This window comes from Vicugna pacos, chromosome 25 (genome assembly GCF_048564905.1).
Source record: "Vicugna pacos chromosome 25, VicPac4, whole genome shotgun sequence".
Taxonomy (NCBI): domain Eukaryota; kingdom Metazoa; phylum Chordata; class Mammalia; order Artiodactyla; family Camelidae; genus Vicugna; species Vicugna pacos.
The window spans coordinates 33,175,694-33,195,907 of record NC_133011.1 but is presented as its reverse complement, the minus strand read 5'-3'; the positions used below and the strand labels follow the sequence as shown (position 1 = coordinate 33,195,907).

The 20,214-nt window shown below is 48.8% G+C and overlaps 2 protein-coding genes across 3 annotated transcripts in view; one reads left to right on the top strand and one right to left on the bottom strand.

Moving 5' to 3' along the window:
* NDRG1 (N-myc downstream regulated 1) overlaps positions 1-6,432 on the top strand; it is a 48,441-nt gene extending 42,009 nt beyond the window's left edge. The window contains exons 13-16 of the mRNA XM_006207995.4: positions 62-109; positions 1,238-1,273; positions 1,666-1,717; positions 4,562-6,432. Coding sequence (XP_006208057.1) covers positions 62-109; positions 1,238-1,273; positions 1,666-1,717; positions 4,562-4,773 — 348 coding nt within the window. The 3' untranslated portion in view covers positions 4,774-6,432. The remainder of the gene's footprint in view (positions 1-61; positions 110-1,237; positions 1,274-1,665; positions 1,718-4,561) is intronic.
* Positions 6,433-12,161: 5,729 nt separating this feature from the next.
* Positions 12,162-20,214, bottom strand: part of CCN4 (cellular communication network factor 4) — a 29,259-nt gene continuing 21,206 nt past the window's right edge. For both annotated transcript variants that reach the window (XM_072949749.1, XM_006207996.4), the window contains 2 exons: positions 17,991-18,184; positions 12,162-16,212 (listed from right to left, as the gene is read on the bottom strand). In XM_072949749.1, the coding sequence (XP_072805850.1) occupies positions 15,913-16,212; positions 17,991-18,184 (494 nt within the window). In that variant the 3' untranslated portion in view covers positions 12,162-15,912. The remainder of the gene's footprint in view (positions 16,213-17,990; positions 18,185-20,214) is intronic.

Here is a 20,214-nt window from a genome sequence, read left to right as displayed (position 1 = left end):
AGGTTATGACTTTGGCACCAGGTAGAAAATAAGCGAATTTCTTCTCGTTCTCCTTGTCCAGGTGGAGTGCAACTCTAAGCTGGACCCGACGAAGACCACTCTCCTCAAGGTACAGGGAAATTGATGGGGATTTGCATTTGTGCTTAGAAACCCTTGAGTTTTCTGCTAACTTGCATTGTGCCTGATTGAGGTGAAGCTGGTGGTCAGAAACCACAGACATGATTATTTAACGTATCTGTTCACAAACATCTATTGAGTGCTCGCTGACTGATAATCTAAGGCTATAAAGATGAGGGGATCCCTCTTCTGGGACCCCAGGAGTTTACGGGCTGCTGGCTACAGCGCTCTGAAGAGAGATGGACAGGTATCGTGTGGGCGGGGCCTGATTCTAAACAGACTCTCCCCCCTGCACCCCCAGCCCTGCTGAATGGGCCCCCGGAGTTCAATTCCAGTATCTTTTCTCTGCATTCTCATGGAGCTGAGGACTGCCCCAGGTTAGCTGACCTTGAGGCTGGCCTCTGGGATTTAGTCTTGAGGCTGGGCTGTAGGATGGCCACAGCCTCACCCACCCTCACCAAGACCTCCCAGTTCTTTTTCTTCATCCTCACCCCATCCACACCCTGCTGCCCAAGTGCTCCAGGGCCCTGGGCTTTGATATTCACACCTGCCTGGAATGGCTTTAAGCAGTAATGGCTTTGGGTTTGGTGATTTAGTAGGAACTTTGGAAGTTGCAGCATTTACCAAGGGTGGCCAACCAGGAGCCCCATCAGACCAGTAGCCTTGAATCTAGCAGTTTCCTTCTGAGAGGTCTTTGAACAGATGGTGTATACAGGGCCTCATACAGTGAATGTTCTCTGGCCAGAGAGACCCTGGACAGAACTTCGCAAATTCCTCAAGTTCTCCCTGGCCCAGTTTCTGCCTCTAAAATAAGAACCTTCTAGCATTCTTGGGGAATGGATTGAAAGCATCTACAGGGCCTATCACAGCGCCTGGTCTATCATAAGCTGCAAGTATCAGTTGCCAAGAAGACTGAGTTCAATGCCAAGACAGACAGTAATCAGAGCGGCCTTGCTAGATGGGGTGGGCGTTTCCCTGCCTGTAATATGGCCACGCCCCCTCAACAGGGCCTGGCCAGGGCAGGGCAGTGGGCAGAGTGGATGCCCATGGGGAGCTGGTCCATGGAGCTGGGATCTCCCCGCCAAGGCATTTGACGTTAACCACCTTTTCTCTCTCCCAGATGGCAGATTGCGGTGGCCTCCCACAGATCTCTCAGGTGAGTCACACCTGTCCCCACTCCCCAGGTGGAGGGCCCGGGCCTCTGGGGCCTGTGACCCCTTTTCCTTCACTGCCTGCTCACCCCCCACTTCACTGTGACATTTGATGGCACTTTGTGGACCTGTTACTCAGACTGGCCCTGTAACTTGGGCAAGCTCCCCCAGCTATGAAATGAATTTGAACCTTTTCTTCCTGGCCAAAGCTAATTTTGGTCTCCAGAATTATCCCATAGTCTTTCCTTTACTTTTTTGCTTGCTCCTATCAACCCGTGATGGCTTTCTGTCTTGGGCCAAGCTCTTTAATGAAGGTGACCTGGGGCACAGCTCCACATGGCCACGCGTGGTCTGGACCTGCAGTGACTGACTGCATGTTCCCTTTTCTCTCCTGCAGCCAGCCAAGCTTGCTGAGGCCTTCAAGTACTTCGTGCAGGGCATGGGCTACAGTGAGTACGACCTTTCCCAGCAGGTGGCGGGTCGAGGGGCAGATGTGGGGATTGGAACCAGGTTGGGATGAGTATTCTGTCTCACCTTGGCCAGCTTCAGCTTTTTGCAAATTGAGCAGGTCAGGGAAGAAGGACTTAGGTGCATGGAGGGTGGGCAGCAGTGCAGAGGTTCCGGTATCTCCTCACAGCATAGTGGCTCCTTCTCCCTCCATGGCTGAGCAGAAGCTGTTTCACACCAGGGAATTGTTGTAAGGTTTAGGTGAGGACTGTCCTTTTAAACACCAAGAAGGCAACAAACAGTGAAACCATGAAAATCTTTTTGATTTTGATTACATGCTTTCTAAGAGATTTCCCCTTGTAGTGGTGATGACGGTGGTGGTGGTGGTGATGGCGGTGATGATGGTGGTGGTGATGATGGCGGTGATGATGGTGGTAATGGTGAAAGATTAATAAATCCTTTGTGTTTTTCTCATTTAATCTTCACAATAATCCTATGAGAGACTCTTAACCTCATTTTACAAATGATGAAACTGAAACTTTGAGATATTAAGCAAGGAGCAGAGTGGGGATGTGTGAAAGTTCTTTGGAAACTGTGAAGCTCTGAGTAGGTGGGTGGTAAAGTCGCTTTATATTTAAGACAGGGCATGTCTTTGCTAAATCATTAGACTGGGAATTGGAAGATAAAAAGAAGCACTATTAGAGAACTTGAAGCCTCTTCCGTTACGGTGATAGTTTATTTATAGACCAATACAGCCCTTTTCAGAGCTGCAGTCCCATGACCAGGACAGACAACACCCAGTTTAAGCGCCCTGTTGGGCGGCAGCCGCCACTGCTACACGGTGGTGTCGGCCACGGTTCTGGCCCTGATGTGGTTCCTTTGGCTCTTTCTGCCTGCTGCCTGGAGTTATAATTCATGTGCCCATCTTAAGTAGGAAGTCTGAACACCTAACCATTTCCATTTTTGTTTTCTCTGAGACTTCCAAGTGTTTGCTCGTTTAAAATAGTCATGTTATGTTTAGTAAACTGACCGCAGTCTTAAGATTGGCCTCAGGCGTTAGACTTCTAGTGCGGCTGAGAGCCTGCAAGCCTGATTTACATGCTTCGGGCAAGATCCGTGTCCCAAACTGCCCTCTTCCAACAGGAAACCTCTGCCTGTGGGGCTCCTGCCTTTCAAGCCTCTTTCTCTCTGGGGAAGTGTGTGGGCGAAGGTGGTAACCGGAGAAAGCCATCGTTCACCTGGCAGGCATGAACCGTGACTCGTTTGTCTTGGACCTGCCCTGGGCTTGGATTTCTGCTTTGAAAGTGCCTTCTGGGGAGAAAGGAGGTGGAAGGCAGGCCTTGTATCTTTCCCCCCATCAGCTTCTGTTTCAGAAAGCCGAAGTGTCCTGCAGGTTGTAGGAAAGGCAACAGGCAGAGCTGTTGTTCCACAGGCATCAACCAAAGACAAGGAGAGTGGCCATTTACTGAGTGCCTGCTCCCTGTGGTGGGCCAGCCCTTAGCATCCGCGACAGCATGCTGTAGTCACCCTGCAAGGTCGGTTAGACCCCAGATCGGGGCTCAAGAAATAGGGGCTCAGAAAAAATACCTGAGCAACAGAGGTGGACTCTATTCTGATTTTTTCTAGATCCAATAACTAGATCTTTAAGAAAGGGAGTCCATACGGCAAGAATTAATTCTGTTTGTGGGTGTCTGCTGCAGAAAGCCAACACATATGCTCACTGAGCAAATAGTGTAACGCTTCCGTGTAGCTGCCTCAGTGCGTGACGTCCGTTTTTCAACATGGCCTTGGCAGTGATGCTTCACCTGGGTGGTGCAGTAGTTTCCTGTGGCCGCCGTAACAAATCCCCACCAACTGAGTGGCTTAAAACAGCGGAAATGTATTCTCTCACAGAGCTACGGTTCTCAAGGCTAAATCAAGGTGAAGGCAGGGGCATACACCTCTGGAGGTTCTAGAAAAATCCTTCCTTGCCTCACCCCAGCTTCTGTGGTTGCCAACAGCCCTTGGCGTTCCTTGGCTTGTAGCTGAGTCACTCTGGTCTCTGTCCTGTCTTCACCTGGCTTCTCCTGGGCGTGTCTGTCTCCTCTTCTTATGAGGAAACCAGCCATTGCATTGGTGCCCACCCTAACCCAGGATGACCTCTTCTTAACTAAATAGGTCAGCAAAAACCCTGTTTCCAAATAAGGTTACAGTCTGTGGTTCCAGTGGACATGAGTTTGGGGGGGAGGGTGGAGATGCTATTCAACCAAGGACAGGTGGGGGTATTTTTCTTTTTATTCCACCTGCTGTGTTCAAGGGCATTTGAAGTCCTTTGGACTGGACAGTGCCATGGAGCACTCCTGGGAGCTCACAGGCTTCTCAAGGGAAGAGGTGACAGCTGACACTTCTGTGTGGCTGGGGTTTCCGGCCTGTGATCTGCAGGGATTAGCCTGGCTGACCCTCAACATCCTCCATGCTCTAGGACTGCTGACCGTACAGGGTGGTGGGCACACATTCGGGTGCTGATACCAGGGGGTCAGTGTTAGGATTCTCATTTTACAAGTGGGGCCAGAGGGACACTCCCAAAGTCACACAGCTATTAAGCAAGTAACAGAGCTGGGATTCAGACCCAGCTGTGGGTTCCAGCCGCTGTGGGGTTGCAGGAAGTCCTTACCCCATCTGCACCTCGCTCTCCACCTCTGGGAGCAGATACAGAAGCGATGGGGAGCCCGACAGCTGGGTCACCACGAGGATGGACAGGAACAAATGTGCCCGGCCAGGTCGGGCATGCAGCAGTCACCATTGCCGGCGTGCAGGTGCCTCCAGTGTTCTCCCGTCCCTCACCGGGCTCTCTCTCCTCTCCCCAGTGCCCTCGGCCAGCATGACCCGCCTGATGAGGTCCCGTACGGCCTCAGGCTCCAGCGTCACATCCCTGGAGGGCGCCCGCAGCCGCTCCCACACCAGCGAGGGCACCCGCAGCCGCTCCCACACCAGCGAGGGCACCCGCCTGGACATCATCCCCAACTCGGGCGGCACTGGGAACAGCGCCGGGCCCAACTCCACAGAAGTGTCCTGCTAGGCGGCCTGCGCTGCGGGGATGGCCGCCCCCTGGACTCTGGGATCAGTTGCTGTAGCTGTCCCTCCTCCGGCCCCTCCCCACCCCTGCCTGCCGACCGCACGTAACTCGGTATTAATCCAAAGCTTATTTTGGACAAGTGAGCTCTGGTGACAACAAAGTTAGATTGGGTTTGTGGAGGGCACCCTTTTGGCCGAGGGAGGGGTGGGCTGGACCAGAGGGAAAGAAGCATCTCATTGTTCTGTTTCCACTAACGAGGGGCCTAGTGGCCAGTCTCTTACCTTCCCTCCGAGACGCCAAACTGCCAAAAACAAGAAATGCAGCAGTAAACACTTCGTAAATCCAAGCTTAGACTGACCTGAGCATCCTGGTCTAAGGGACATTTGATTGGAAGCCCAGCCCACCTACTTCCTGTCTCCTCTCCAAGGAAAGATGAAACAGACTCAGTTTCTGGAAACCAAACCCTTTTCTGATTTGGGGAGGGGGAGAGCAGCGAACTGCTCATTTAACCAGGCCAAACAGGAAGTGGGGGAGTGAGGTGGGATTTGTGCGGAGGCCCGGGAGAGTTTGGAAAAGCAAACCTACGTAGTTCGCTTGAAGAAATAGATTTTTAACATTTGTGCATATATACATTTTTTATTGTTGAAACCTACAAGCCTGTTTTTCTGGCTTTTTTTTTTTTAAGGACAATAAAAGCAGGCAACCACATCTCCCAGTTTTTCAAAGAAATGGTCTTGGCAGACATTTGGCATCGTGGGTTTAAGGCGTGGGCTCTGCTGCCTGCCTGCCTCCTCCATGGCCCCTACATCCCACCCCCAAAACATGAATGAGTGATTCTTTCATTCATGGGGAAGATCACTGAGATTCGCAGTTGCTTTCCTTGACGTGGAGGGAAAGATTGCAAACAGCTTTGCCTGGCGGGGATGCAGCTCTGTGCAGTGGGGGCAGGGGCATCGGGGTGGGTGGCGTTTTGGTGATTAGATGTAAAGGATTCCTTGTGGTTGTGATGGAATCCAAAGCAGTCGTGATTTCGCTTGATCCCATCTGGTTCCCAGGAATCATGTCCACTTGAGTTAAATCCAGCTTCCAATCTTTGGCAAGCGGGGTTGAGTCTGAACTTGACGGCCAAACGTTTCTGACTTAGTGATCTTCCCGGATCTTCAGATAGAACTGTTTGCTCTTGGTGGGGTGGGGATTCGCATGGGGAGCAGTGGCCCGGAAGATGTAAAGACTCTGGGATGTGGAGTCCATGGGATTTCCTTCCCTCTCCTGCCTTCCCCTCTTCCTGGCCCCTCTAACCTTCCGCTGGATGGGGTGGCACCACTGACATTTCTGGGCAACATCAGCGTTGCTGTCAAGTTCCTGTACTACTCTGCCTTTTGATTTTCATTTTGGCTAACCATGGATCTCCTTATAGGAAGTTTGAGTTGAGAGAATGGAACATTGTGAATCAGCCGCTGGGGTCTAGTGGTCACTGGGAGGATGTAGTCAAGCCTTCTAGGTACCTCGAGGGGTCTTGACTCAGTTTACCTGCCACCTACCACCTGGGAGACAGGAGTGACTGAATCAGAGCAAGAATCCGTTGTGTACAAGTCTTTCCAGAGGAGTTTCTTAATAAGATATTTGTATTTATTTCCAGACCAATAAATTTGTAACTTTGCAGTGGCTTGTGTCTTCTTCCTCTACCTGAGAGATGGTCCACTGGGATGGGTCCTACCTTGCCGGGGGGCCTCCTGCCACAAGCCCCTCACCTTTGGAATTCTTTGCTTTAGAGCATCGCTGTCCGACAAAAATGTACTGCGAACCACAGATGCAGCTCTCAGTTTTGAAGTAGCCACATCAATAAAGGTGGAAAGAAACATGTGGGACTAATTTTCATCATACATTTAACCCAGCATATCCAAAATATTACCATTTCAACATAGAATCAGTATGATAATTATTGTTATTTTGCATTCTTTTCATCTTCCTACTAAAAAATCCAGTGCGTATTTCACATCACAGCGCATCTCAATTCAGACCAGTCCCGTTTCAAGTGCTCGGTAGCTGAATAATACAGTGACAAAGGGACAAGGCTTTTCAGCCCATAATTTAGAAGAAAATATCTTTTTTTGTATTTTATTTCCATTATAGAAAATCATGTGGAAAGTCCACCGGTTGACAACCACAGCCATGCTTTCTGCTTTTGTACTTAAAAAAAAAATGTAAACACAATAGGTTTCAGTATAACTTCCTGTCTTTCTTTAAGATTAGTTTAAAATTTACAAAACAATAGCAAAGACAGTACAGAGAGTTTCCGTATACCTTATGCCTGGTTTCCCCTATTATTACTGGCATCGTGTTTCTGTGGCACATTGGTCACAACTAAGAAATCAACATTGCTGCATTACCATTGACTAAGCTCCATACTTTCTTGGGATTTCACTGGTTTTTCCCCGTTGTCCTTTTTCTGCCCCAGGATCCCATCCACGTACCGTGTTATATTTGGTCTCCTGGCTCCTTAGCTTCCTATGGTCTAGAACAGTTTCTCAGACGTTCCTTGCTCTTGACGACCTTGGCAAGTTTGAGAAGCCCTGGGGAGGCGTTTTGTAGAATGGCCCTCCTCTGAGGTTTGTGTGGATGCTTTTCTCACGGTTCGATTGGGGTTCTGAGTTTTGGGCATGAAGACCACAGAGGCTCAGTGTCATTCTCACTACCTTGTGCTATCAGCGTGATGGGTCGACATGGTTTATTAAGGACGCGGTTGACCTTGAGCCCCTGGCTGAGGTAGTGTTTGTCAGGTGTCTCCAATGTCAAGTTACTTTTTCTGCTTTTCCAGGCTCCTTCTGAAGCAAGTCGCTGACTGCAGCCCACACTTAAGACCCGCCACCTAGCTATCACACCGTTTCATTTGTTTGGTTTTCTTTTGCTTACCTTGAGGAGTTTGTTAGAGTGTGTGACTGGCTGTAAAGACTTCTGCAGTCTGCATCACCATGCCGCAAGGGAGCGAGGGGATTTGCAAGCTCGCTGGCCCTGATGTCTGAGGGAGAGGTTTGGGATACGGAGGAGGAGCTGACGGCAGGGAAAGGTGAGCGGGGTGATCAAGTGTGCCTCACACAGCAGGAAGGGAGGCGGGAAGAGTGTTAAATGCATAAAATACAACACATAATACTGCAGAAGAGATCATTTACAGTAATTATCCAAATGGTAAACTGTGTGACATAGCACACGCTTCTTCACTCATACGTTAAACAGTAGTGCAGGGGCAGGTTTCAGTGTGGCTTCAAGGTAGCGCTGAGCATGACAGCGTAACAGCGTCTCAAGGTAACTGCCACAACGGCGATAAGAAAACTACACGTGACGCCAGCTGGTGAGATTAGGGTTTGTGGCCCATGTTTAGATAGGAGGAAATGCTCAGCTGCAATTAGAGGTTAGTAAGAACAAAGATGCATGCCCTCGCCACATCCAAGCACACGGCCCCTGCGTTAACCCACGGATCTCTGGTCCCAAGGACCCCAGGTTAAGGAGCCCTGCTTTAGATGCAGGAGGAGAAGTATGCAGGCTCATCCTTATTTCTACATTCACAGTAAGTGCCTTTCTGTGTCGGGATCTGTGTGAGGGTCTGAAACAAAGGAAAGGCAGGCACAGAAGGGCCAGCAAGTAATCATCCTAGCTGTGGGTGTATACGTGGCACAGAGACCCCCCGGATCTGCTGCAGTGGGCTCCGTGGAGCTCAGGCTTCCACTGAGGGCGATGAACTGCTGCAGGTGTTTGCACGGATGGGATGCTATTTAGAGAAGCCATGCCCAGAGGCTGTTGTGCCAGCTGGGGATCTATTTCTGTTCTCCTAGCTGCTTGTTTTGGTTTCGATCCCCGAACCCTTGGGTTTTAGCGGCAGCTGAGAGACCAAGTGTGCACCAGCATCAGCCATGTGCAAGCGATGCAGGAACAAGTAAGACCCCCATCTGCCACCTTCCTCATTCCCTTTCTCAGACACAATCTCACTGTTGGTCATTCATTGGCCCCTGCATGTGGCCTAAATCCATCTTCGGCTTCTCAGGCTGCAAGGAAACCCTTCAACTGTGTCCCAAATGGAATTCAAGGGCAAAAGGGGAAGCTTGGCCTAATGGGATTGGAGATGAGATTAGGGAGGAAACCTAGGGAGCAGATCAGCCTCCTTCTTTCTAAGATCAGATTTCCCCGCTTCTCTGAAGCACAAGTTGGTGGTCCTGACCTAAAGGCTACTTATCCTTCTGGTTCTTGGATCTGGAACCACTCAGGTCTTGTGTCTCTAAAGGGGAAGAATTGCATTGGCTCAGCTTGATTCAGGGGTCCATTTGCTGTCCAATCAACTGTGACAGGGTTCATACTACTCCCGCCCCCTCCCCCACGTACACATGGCTCCTGGTAATTGATGTAGTTGTAGCAAGTGAATTTCTATGTCCTTTGCAGTTAAATCCATTGACAGCCAAACTATTGCAGGAAAGGCCCTTCCTCATCTCCGCCCTGAGGAATGTTTTCTGAATGCCCAGCCTTCCCCAGGAAGCACTGACTGTGTGACCTCATGACAGGGGCACTCTGCAGAGATGGACTAATAGTACTATTTAGCATACATTATAGTTTCTTTTCCCTTTTTATCTTTACCTGTGAGGATGCATTATCCTTGCTCCATAGATGAGGAAGCCAAGTCTTGCAGAGAAGAAATGGTTTGTGCAGCCATTTCTAAAATGGATCACATCCCTGCTGCCTTTTGTAACACATGGCTGAATCATTAAAAATCCATAAACGATAAATGCGGGAGAGGGTGTGGAGAGAAGAGAACCCTCCTACACTGTTGGTGGGAATGTAGTTCGGTGCAGCTACTATGGAGGACAGTATGGAGATTCCTTAAAAAAGTTAAAAATAGACTTACACTATGATCCAACAATCCCACACCTGGGCCTACATCCAGAGGAAACTCTGATTCGAAAAGATACATGCATCCCAGTGTTCACAGCAGCACTGTTTACAGTAGCCAAGACATGGAAACAACCTAAATGTCCATCAACAGATTATTGGATGAAGATGTGGTGTGTGTATAAACACACACACACACACAAACACACAGACACACAATGGATTTCTACTCAGCCATAAAAAAGAATAAAATGCCATTTGCACAACATGAATGGGCCTGGAGATCGTCATTCTAAGTGAAGTGAGCCAGAAAGAAAGAAAAATACCATATATCACTTATAAGTGGAATCTTAAAAAAAAAAAAAAAGGACACGTACAAACTTACAAAACAGAAACAGACTCACAGACACAGAAAACAAACTTATGGTTACCGGGGAGGGGGACTAAAAAGAATGTGAAAAGGAATATATAAATATATATGTATAGATGGATCTCTATGCTGTACACTAGAAATTAACACATTTGATATCACCTGTACTTCAGTAATAAATAAAGAGTAAATAATAAGTAAATGAATCCAACAGGTGGCCGAGCACAGAGCTAACGCAACCACCTGCTGATGCCTTGGGATCCTAGAACACTGGTTAGTTCCTGGGACCGACAATGTGGAGGACTTTAAGCCTTTTATTGCCTGAGTGGGTATTTGTCCCTCCATTGAACAGTCCCACCGGGGCTCAGGTGACCTGCTTTTACCACATTTTCTATGGCTTCTTAGTTCTGTCTCTGCTGGCAGGAGGACATTGTTCTCATTGCTATCAATTAGCCTGACTTCACCATCTTCCTCTTTATGGGCTGGACTAAGAAACCCACTTTTGTTAGCCTTGTGTGAAAAGCAGGATTTAGCACAGAGATCTGGAAACATTATTTACAGAATGTAATATACGGAACTGTACAGAGGCTTGGTGCTGGCTTTTTCATCTCTTTAGGAATCATTTTTGCTCAATTCTATGTTGGAAAGAACCCAGCTGCGGCTGGAACCTGGACCTCTGAACACAGAGGACGCTTCGGCATTTTTATTTCACAGCTGGGGCGGAAAAGAGCACTGGCTTCTCTGCTATCTGCTTTCTTACTTTTATAATCAAATGCTCTGGCCATTTTCCCTGAATCCCATTTTCCCAAAACTTCAACCACCTGATAGCATCAGAAATTTCTCCCCAAGTCTACACATTCACCTTCATCTGAGGCATCCAATGGACTCCACAATCTAACTTTCAATTTTGAAAAAGAAGGATGCTCCAGGATGGATGTGTTCTTGGAAATAATTCACGTGACAATCATTTTTGTATTGGAATCGATTCTCTCCTGCAGTTTATTATAACAGCATAATGTGCGCTGGGGGGGCATTTGGATGAGGTGGACTTAGCCGAAAGGTATCGAATGTGTCATTCACTTCATTTACTCAGTCATCTGTGTATCTGTTCAAGTAGTTGAGTGTGTGCCATGCTTTGTGCTGGATTTGGGAGACACAGAAAAGCATGTCACCCTTTTTGCCTTAAAGAAACTGGGTGTTTAATCAAATTACAGCATAATATGAAAAGATAAAGATAAAAAATTAAGGGATCAAGCAGCCTATGATTTAAGTACAAAAGCATTCAACTATTGGTGACATTTGTTCTTTATGTTTACTATCTGACTAAATCAGTAAAATATACAGACACAAAATATATTGACTTGAATTCTTACTATAGCCTTGTGGATTATCCCTGCCTCGTGAAGAAACTGAGACTCAGCTAATATTAGATGTGTTTGCTAAGTGCTCACTGTGTGCCAAGCTCTAGTCTAAAACTCTGCCTGCCATATGCATTTCATCATCACGTCATCACCCTCAATAAGGAAAATACTATCATTTGGTTTTTTGCATTTCACCGCTGAGGAAACGGAGGCATAGATAGGTTAAGTGAGGAATTCCAGTAAAGAATAAAGTATATAAAGACCCTCTTGACTTCCATGGTCAGAACTGTTCCCATTGTAGGATGCAACCTCCCCTATACTTCATTTTATTCCTTTTGGTTCCTAAGGCAGCTGGCAACAGGTACTCTATCTACCCATCTCTCCATCCATCAAACCCCTGCTCCCCATTCCCTTACATGTGCTGGGCTCAGAGGATGCACTCAAGGTCCCTGACCTCTAGGTACCCACAGGGTAGCTGGGGATATAAAAAGGCACTGAGTAAATGAGTAAGTGAGTGAATGAATGAATGCCAAAATGTTCATTTTAGATTTACGTGAGATGTCTTCCAGCTTGGACACATGGTGTACCCCTGGTCTTTTCTGAATGCCAGAAATCGTATTTCTTGGTGCATTTCCAAACTTTAGCTATTTTTATTGCCATGTATAAAATATCCGGGACCTAATATCCACCATCCGCACATTTATTGAGTGTGTTCAATGTTCGATCATTTCCTCATAGTAACTGAATCTACAAGAAAACTCATCAAATCCAGTAAGTCACTTTACTGATGATTTATTGCTTTAAGGCAAAAAGGCTATAAACAGGGAATCTGAGCAGTGAAAACCGTTCACTTTGAATGAACACGTTCCACGCTACACGAATCATGAGAAAAATGAGGAACGCTGTAAAACATGACAGATTGCCCAAGCGCTATTCTTCCTCTGTTGGGAAATTCCAAGACATTTCTTCATATGCATTTTTAGTTGCTTACAAAAATGGCAGTAGGAATACTTAAATATTAAGTCACAGTTTGAAAATAGATACATACCTATGTATATACGAACACATGCATATGTATACGTGCAGAGCTACACAGCTGACCATTCTCACATCCGTGATTCCCAGCTATGCAAGGTTTTCACTGCAGTTGCTTTGGATCAAAGGTCGTTATAAATCAGTGACCCAAGTCAATCTAATAATCACGGGCAGCATTATGTCCCACAATTCTATCTATACGAAGTATATACCATGTTAATGAGATTATAGGCAATCATATCATTTGAATCTACTTACTTTGATCACAGTCTGACTCATTTTCAAAGTTAAAATTGCACCTATTATCAGTAAAGCATCTCTTCTACCTTCTGATTTTGGGGAGGCAGGCTGACCAGGCTTGGGGTGAGGAGAGATGGCTCAGGTGTCAGACTAACCTTGGTTTGCAATCCTGGTCTGCAGTTCATTAACTGGTAAGACATTGAGCAAATAATGTAACCTCTATGAGCCTCAGCTATCTTATCTCTAAAATGGGGAAATAATATCTCATAGGTTTGCTCTGAGGATTAAATAAGATATGGCAGTGAAGCACCTAGCATGAGGCCTGGTAAGTGCTCATTAAATGCTAATGATAAGATTTAGCAAACATTAGTGGTTTGGTAAATTCAGGTTTCCTTTTTCTCCCACACTGAAACACGCAAGAGAAATTCACTTTAAGCACTTGCGTGGATTTCTTCACCAAAGGTTGACTAATTTTTGGCGCACCCTCCCTTATCCCCGAACTTGGAGTTACCAGGGACTAGAAAGGCGATCTTTCGGCTCTATTTGGTCCCCTTGCCAATGTGGCACTCCAACAGGGTTCATTCGAGCTCTGCCTGGAGGCCTCCCTGAGGACAAGGCAGAGTGGAATAAGCCAGGATTTGGGCTTCCATTTTGTCAGACTGATTTCTCAGCCTCTTTGCATCTCAGAGTTTCCATGAAAATACAGGGAAGGGTTGCTTAGGTCATAGAATTAGATATGATTATTATTCTTAACTTTTATTGAAGCAGGTCACACCCGTGCTGGGTAATTCTGACTGCCAGCAAGAGCTTCCTTACATTGGGCCCATGTCTCCTTCTCCGTGACTTCCAAGCACAGAGCTGAGACTTGCCCTCTGGGGCTTGCATAGGACAGATTCGTTTCTCAAACGGGGGTGTTCCAGCCACCGCATCCCACCCACTCCCAGGATCACTTCCAATTCCTCCAACCAGGCTTCTGTGTTCTTGGAAGCTATGCTCACTTACCCAAATTGGGATGCAGATTCAGTAAGGACCTAGCTCTTGGGTGTCTGCTAAATTTCAAATGGGATTAGTCCTCATCTGGTCCTTGTAATTTGTAGATGGTAGGTAATGTCACTCTAAGAAAATCCAACATGAGCCACATAGACTTACAGCGGAGATTATTCATGGGATAAATTCTCTTCGCACAAGAATTCCTGAGGTGTTTTTCTTTTCAATAAAAATGTGCATTTCTTTAATATTAAACATCTCTTTTTCTTTGGCATTTAAGATTTGGCTGATAAAAATTAGATTGTCATGTACCTTTGGAAGAAGAGATCTGAATGCAAGCAGGAACACATGTACAATTTCCTTTATTCATCAGATACATATTAAGCACCACTGTATGCCTTGCACTGGGCATTCGGGAGGTCACAGTAAGGCGAGCACATTCTCAGTCCTTGTTCCCTGTCTAGAAATCCCTCCGCACACCACCCAGAGCTCCCTAATGGGTAACTGCAGCTTCACCGTGTCTGCAGCCCTGGATAAACAAAATCATCCTTTTAAATGCGTGATGAGAGCTGGTTCTGCTCAGCAGGAGGGGACGATGTGCTGGGGGTTCATGGATTTTTGTTTAATCCCATATTTTGTTTGGTGAGTAGGGACCTAAATAATCAGACACTCTCTTGTCTTGGGAAAGGAGCTAGAAAGACAGAAATAAGAGCCAACAACGACAGCGAGAAGTCGCTCAGCCCAGCATGTTTTCCTGCTCAGACACATTTGGAAGCTCTAAAAATAGGGGGGAAATAAGGGTTACAGAGTCAGCCCGACTTGGACTAACTCCCCCACTGACCAGCTGAGTGTCTTTAGTCAAGCTCCCTTATCTTTCTGAGCTTCCATTTCACATTTGTAAGCACAGAAATAACAACAGACACTTTTCGACATGACATCGAAGTTCCCGTGAGCTAGGGTAACGGCGTATGTGAAGCGCTGAGAACAACATCTGATGTGCAGAAGGTATTAAATAAGAGAATTCCGGCCGTAAGTACCTATACGTTACTAATAAAATAAATAATAGCCTCATTTCCATTAATAACAACTTTCTCTTCCTTTTAGCTTCAAACCCTTTGGCTTTTCATCCGTGTTAAATAAAATTCTGTTTCAAAACAACTGGTAAACCTCTGTCTTCACACCAGAACTGGGTTGTTTGGGTCAGCAGACCCACAGTTTGTGAAATGGGTCACTGAGGCAGAAAGAGACCCACTTCTTGGTTTAATTCAACTTCACCTGGACCTGTCTCCATCATTGCAGGCAGGTCTGGCCTCTCCCAAGACTCCCCCAAAACAGAGAAATGTCATAGGACACCACTCTCAGGAGTCAGAGACATCATCCCAGGGGACTCCACCAACTCCCACGAGCCCCCAAGCAGGGAGAGGGGCCAGATGTGAGGAAGAGCCTGGCTAGTTGCCCAACGCCCTGTCCACGAGCGGCAGATCCAGTGCTGAGTTCAATCGCTCCTTCTGAAAACTGGCTGGCCTTGCTCTGACCCTGGAGTATTGACTGGGAGCTTTTCCCAGGAACAAGAATGAAGTTTCTCGAGTTGGCTTTCTGATTGAGATGAACCCAATTTACACCCTTCACAGTGTAAGGGTGAAGAGAAACTTAACTTCAACAATGCCCAGATTAATGAATACAATTTTCCACTAAAAAACAAAACCAAACAACCATTCACCTCGCTTGGCAAGTGTCTGGGGACCTTAGGATGCACAGATCTTTGGAATGAGAGACACTTCGGTGTGCTGCAGTCAGCACTGTCTGTTAGAGGGCTGCTTGGCAAATAATGGACCGTTCTGCTGTCCTAAACCCCATCTGTCCTTCTGAATGGACCCAAGGAGCCTAGTGGCCTGGCATCTAAAGAGGGAACAAGTGATATTGAATGTCTAGCTGATCCTGTTCCTTGGGACTTGGGCAAGATCCAGGAGGACTTCCAGAGACTTGGATGGGCCAGATCCAGCTTGGGTACTGTCCAGAACAGCTGGAGACAGGCACTTTCTTTGAAGGGTATGGAGAATGCTGCCGAGGAGAGGACCCACGGTCTGGGCCTGAGCAGCACCATAATATAATGGGTGCTTTGGGTGGCTGGAGACAGGGAAGGGGCCCACGGGTCTGGATCAGGGTAATTAGAAATGAGTGGGAGGTGGACAAAAGAAGGCTCACCGAGGGCCTCAGAAGGCTGGCTGCTTTGCAAGCACTGGGCCAGGTCTCAAGCCCGTGTTTTGTCCCTGCCTAATTGGCAATTTCTGAGAAGTCAGGGTAGGAGTCCAAGTCAGCAAAAATATCGTTGGGATTCCTACAACTCAGGTTGCAGAAGCAAGCGTTGATCCACAGGGCCTGGCGGGAGAAACCAGGCCCATCGGGGCACTGGAAGGAGATGTCGATGGTCTTGGACTTGTAGGGGACGCAGCACCTGCTGTCTGTGCAGACCCCACAGTACTTGGGCCGGTAGGAGCGTGCGCTGACACAGCCGGCGAGCGTAAAGTTCACGGACGCTTCCGGCTGGTACACAGCCAAACACTTCTTCCCTTTCTGCAGGAAAAGGAGGCTTCAGTTGATATCAACAACCACTTTCTTCCCTCCAAGCCCTCAAGTCTTCCCTTTTCACTCTCCATGCACTCCTGACTTGCAGATTCGCAGCATCTTCCAAGTAGGAAGAACTGCCCCCAGTACAGCAAGACCCCGCTGTATTACGTGGGAAGAAACCGAGGACCACAGAAAGGGATAGCCTTGCTGAGATGGTACCTCTCAACCTCCAATTTCCCTTCCTTCCTGCATCTCCTCCTCGGCAACACCCAGTCCCTCATCAGTTTCACCAACACAGAATGCCTTTGTGGATCCTTCAGGCAACCCAGTGGCCCCAGCTAGTTAGTGGCAGAGCCAGCATGGCCTCCATGATTGGGGAAGTGCGTACCCTACCCCCTCCTCCTCTGCCTCCCACAGCCTCTCACACACACCCTTCCTGTGCAACTGATTCAGCTGGACTGGCATTATTTAAAGAGAGCTCTGTCTCTCCACTGGGCTGCAGGCCACTCAAGAGTGGGCTCTTTCTGTGTCTCTCCAGTCTAATTTGTGCTTGGTATACAGTAGGCACTTACTAAACTCACTGGACTCCTGGTTGTTGGGGTCTACAATGTACCAGCTTCATGCCAGAAATGGAGGTAGAGCAGACCCAGGCTACAGTCTAGGGCCTGAGGTTTATACAATCTAAGAGCCATCTTAGGCACATAATTATGGAAATGAACTTGGATGGAAATCATGAGCCAACAGCAGGGAATTTGGATTAGCTTTATGGTAAATCCACCTCTACCTCGAATGCCCTGTGCATTCACCCAGCTTAGGACTCTGCTCCTGTTTCTCCTGCTGCCGGTAACTCAGAGATGTCTGCTGAGTACCAACTGTGCTCCAAGCACCAAGACGACAAAGGCTAGTCTGGAAGGGGGAATAATCTGAGAGGAAGAAGAGAGATGAAGAGGAGAAAGACGAGGAGGAGGCAGAAGGGCCCAGCTGACTGCCATGGAGATGACTGTCTGGGAGAAGATGTGGGAAGCAGGCTGTCTTGTCCACAGGGCAACCATCTCCTCAGCATATCCAAGAAATCCAGAGCTCCAAAAATGGAATCAGGGCTGAGTTTTTCTTTTTCTTTATTTTTCAAATGATACCAAGGCATATCACGTATCACACCAGTCTAAGGCATAAGCGAGGAGGCCCTAAGTTAAGAAAATCAGATCCATTTCTAACTCTGAGAACTGGGTCTTAGTCTACTGTGTTCTGCTACATCCCTGATCCTTTATTTTAATTATCTTTGACTCTCAAAGCTAGAAGGGATATCTGAGTTCAATTCCAAGATTCTACCAATGAGGGGACTGGCGCTCAGAGATGCAAAGAGATTGGCCACAGGCACATGCAGTCAGCAGCAAAGAGGCATTTGACTCCAGCCCTCCTGAGCCCTGTTGCCCCGTACCCCCAGTGTGGTGGTCATGCCCGAGCCCGCGGGTGTGCGCAGGCCCGGGAGCAGAGGGGCAGTCAGGGAGGGTCCCTCAGAATCATCTCAGGAGAGCACGTCTGAGGATCCCCAGGCTGTCTCCAGAGCGACCTTGATTCTAATGACATGGTGGCCACTTCCACTGAATGAAATTCACAACCCAGCCAACCTGGTGACACATGCTATCCCAAATAACTGCTCCAATGTGGGCTTGATCATTCCGACCTTACAAATGACCCCCACAAGGGCGCTCAGGAGCCAGGCTCAAAGCCAGGCTTGTCTGTTACACCCAGGACGCCTGCCCCACCCTGGGAGGTGGACCCACCTTAATGTGTGGCTGGAGGTCCACGTCACACAGCCGCAGGTTGCAAAGGCGGCTCTCCTGCTCAGGCCAGCACCGGGCGTTGACGTTGGAGATCCGAGTGGAGACCCCCAGGCCGCAGCTGGTGGAACAGGGGCTCCAGGGGCTGGTGTAGGATATGCAGTTCCTGTGCCAGGGCTCTACCTCACCCGCGGCCACTGCGGAGGGGGCCAGATTCCTGGTGAGCCTCCCGCCTCCACCGGCCCCCAGTCCCCACCATCACCGCCCTAAGGGCTGGGGCCCCTGAAGCTCGGAGAGGAGAGGGGTGGGGTGCCCCTCCCCACAGGAGGGCAAGCTGGCCTCTAACTCAGGGGGTGGGTTCCCACCACCAAGCGTGGGTTCCCAGTGAGAGGAGGACTTGTCCTGAGCTCCTGATGCTTTTCCGGAAAGAAGACCATCTGAAGAGACAGGTGGACCAGAGTTCAGTTCCTGCTCGACCACCTACAGACTGGGCGATCCTAGGCAACTCACTCTGGGCCTCGCGCTCCTCATTGGAGCAGTAACATCTGCCTGGTGGGGCTGGTATGGCCGTAAAATGGTCCCGATATTGACTGAGTACACACCAGACATCTGCAAGGTGCTGGGAATAAAAGGTTAAAAAGACACCATCCCCGTCCCTGTGGAGATTATGTTTACCTGGGAAAGGTCGCCGGGGAGAGTCTACACAGTAGCAACTTGGTACTAGCGTTTCATCTGGGTGATGTTGAGGGGTTCAGGGGACACCCAGGTTTCAGAGGCAAATGGCCTAGGTTCAATTCTGAGTGTGGTCACTTAGTAGCTGGATAGCTTCCAACAAGCTAGCTCCCACCTCCATGCCCCAGGTTGACAATCGCACCTCCCTCCCGCCTGTCCTTGGCGGTGGACAGAAAAGATCAGCGCACATACGTGACAGCACTCAAGCTGTCCCTGGCCCTCAGTAAGCCCTGGGTAAAGTGAGCTTGTGCGGTTGCTTGACTGTTGGCCAAACAAACACCAGCTCTTGGATGGTTCTGTTAATGAGTGTATCCCGGCATCCTGCTCTGCGTGGTAGGTGCTCAATTAGTAAGAAAATGGAAGTGGAGAATGGAGTGAGCTAGGCACAGAGGCAGGTAAAAAGTCAGTAAGACAAAGGTGAGATCCCACAGAAAGAGGGAACAAGACACAGGAGAAAGACCCAAAGAAGCCAGTTTCACTTTGACACACACGTGCATGGCAGCCAGAGAGGTGCAGGCAAAGATGATGGGTGTGCAGGGGATGTGGATGAATGAGTGCAGGAAGGAAGGATTGAGAGAAGAGAACCTTTGAGAGACAGGAGAAAGAAAAGAGAGGCCTCTGAGCACAGAAGAGAGGAGGGGCCGGGCTGGGATGAGCTGGGGCTGGGAGCCAGCGGGAGGGAGGGAGGCAGGCCATGGGGAGGGATTTGCTTCGGAGGATGAAGGAGCTTTGGTTTCTGGGTCACCCACTCGGCAGGGGCTCTGCTTGTGCTCGGTCAGAATGGGGTCACTGGGCCACACACAATGACACAATGGGCAGACAGCCATTGCCCCCCACCCCCACCGTGACCCTCTTGTGGCTCTGCTGAGTTTCCTGGTGGGACTGCTGTCTGGGCCTGCTAGGGACAGAGTCCCCCCCCCCCACTACAGGGACAGGGGGCTGCTGCTCCATGGGGCTGCTCAGCCTAGTGGGGGCACCCCAAGCCCCACCCAGAGAGGCTGCGCATCCCTGTATGAGGGGTAGGTTGGGGGGACACCCTCCTTCCTGGTCCAGTCAGATCACAGAAGGCGGGCAGCCTGGGGGCAGGTCTCTGCCGTCCGGGCTGAACCTTGTACACCAAAATTGAGAAACCCTGCTCTATGCAGTCTCCCTGAACAATTCCGTGCACTTGTAATTTGTACAAAGTCACCAGTACCCTCAGAACCCCCAAACTCCATTGCCATTTCTTTGCCCTGTCATGTCACTTGTCTGATAGACGCTTTCCTTCCAGAAGTGTCCTCACCTGCCGCCTTCCATGTCATCAGATGCTCCTGGTCTTCCTCTTACATCCCTGGCTCTGCTTCCTGTCCCCCTCTCGGCTTCCTCTTCTGTCCACCCTCACACGTCAGCCCCCCAGACGTCCACTCCAGGCCCCTCTCTCTCACTCTACATGTTACACCTAGGCCGTCAGCAGCTCCAGGTGACTTCAGAGCTCTCTCTCTGCCCCATTTTCTGC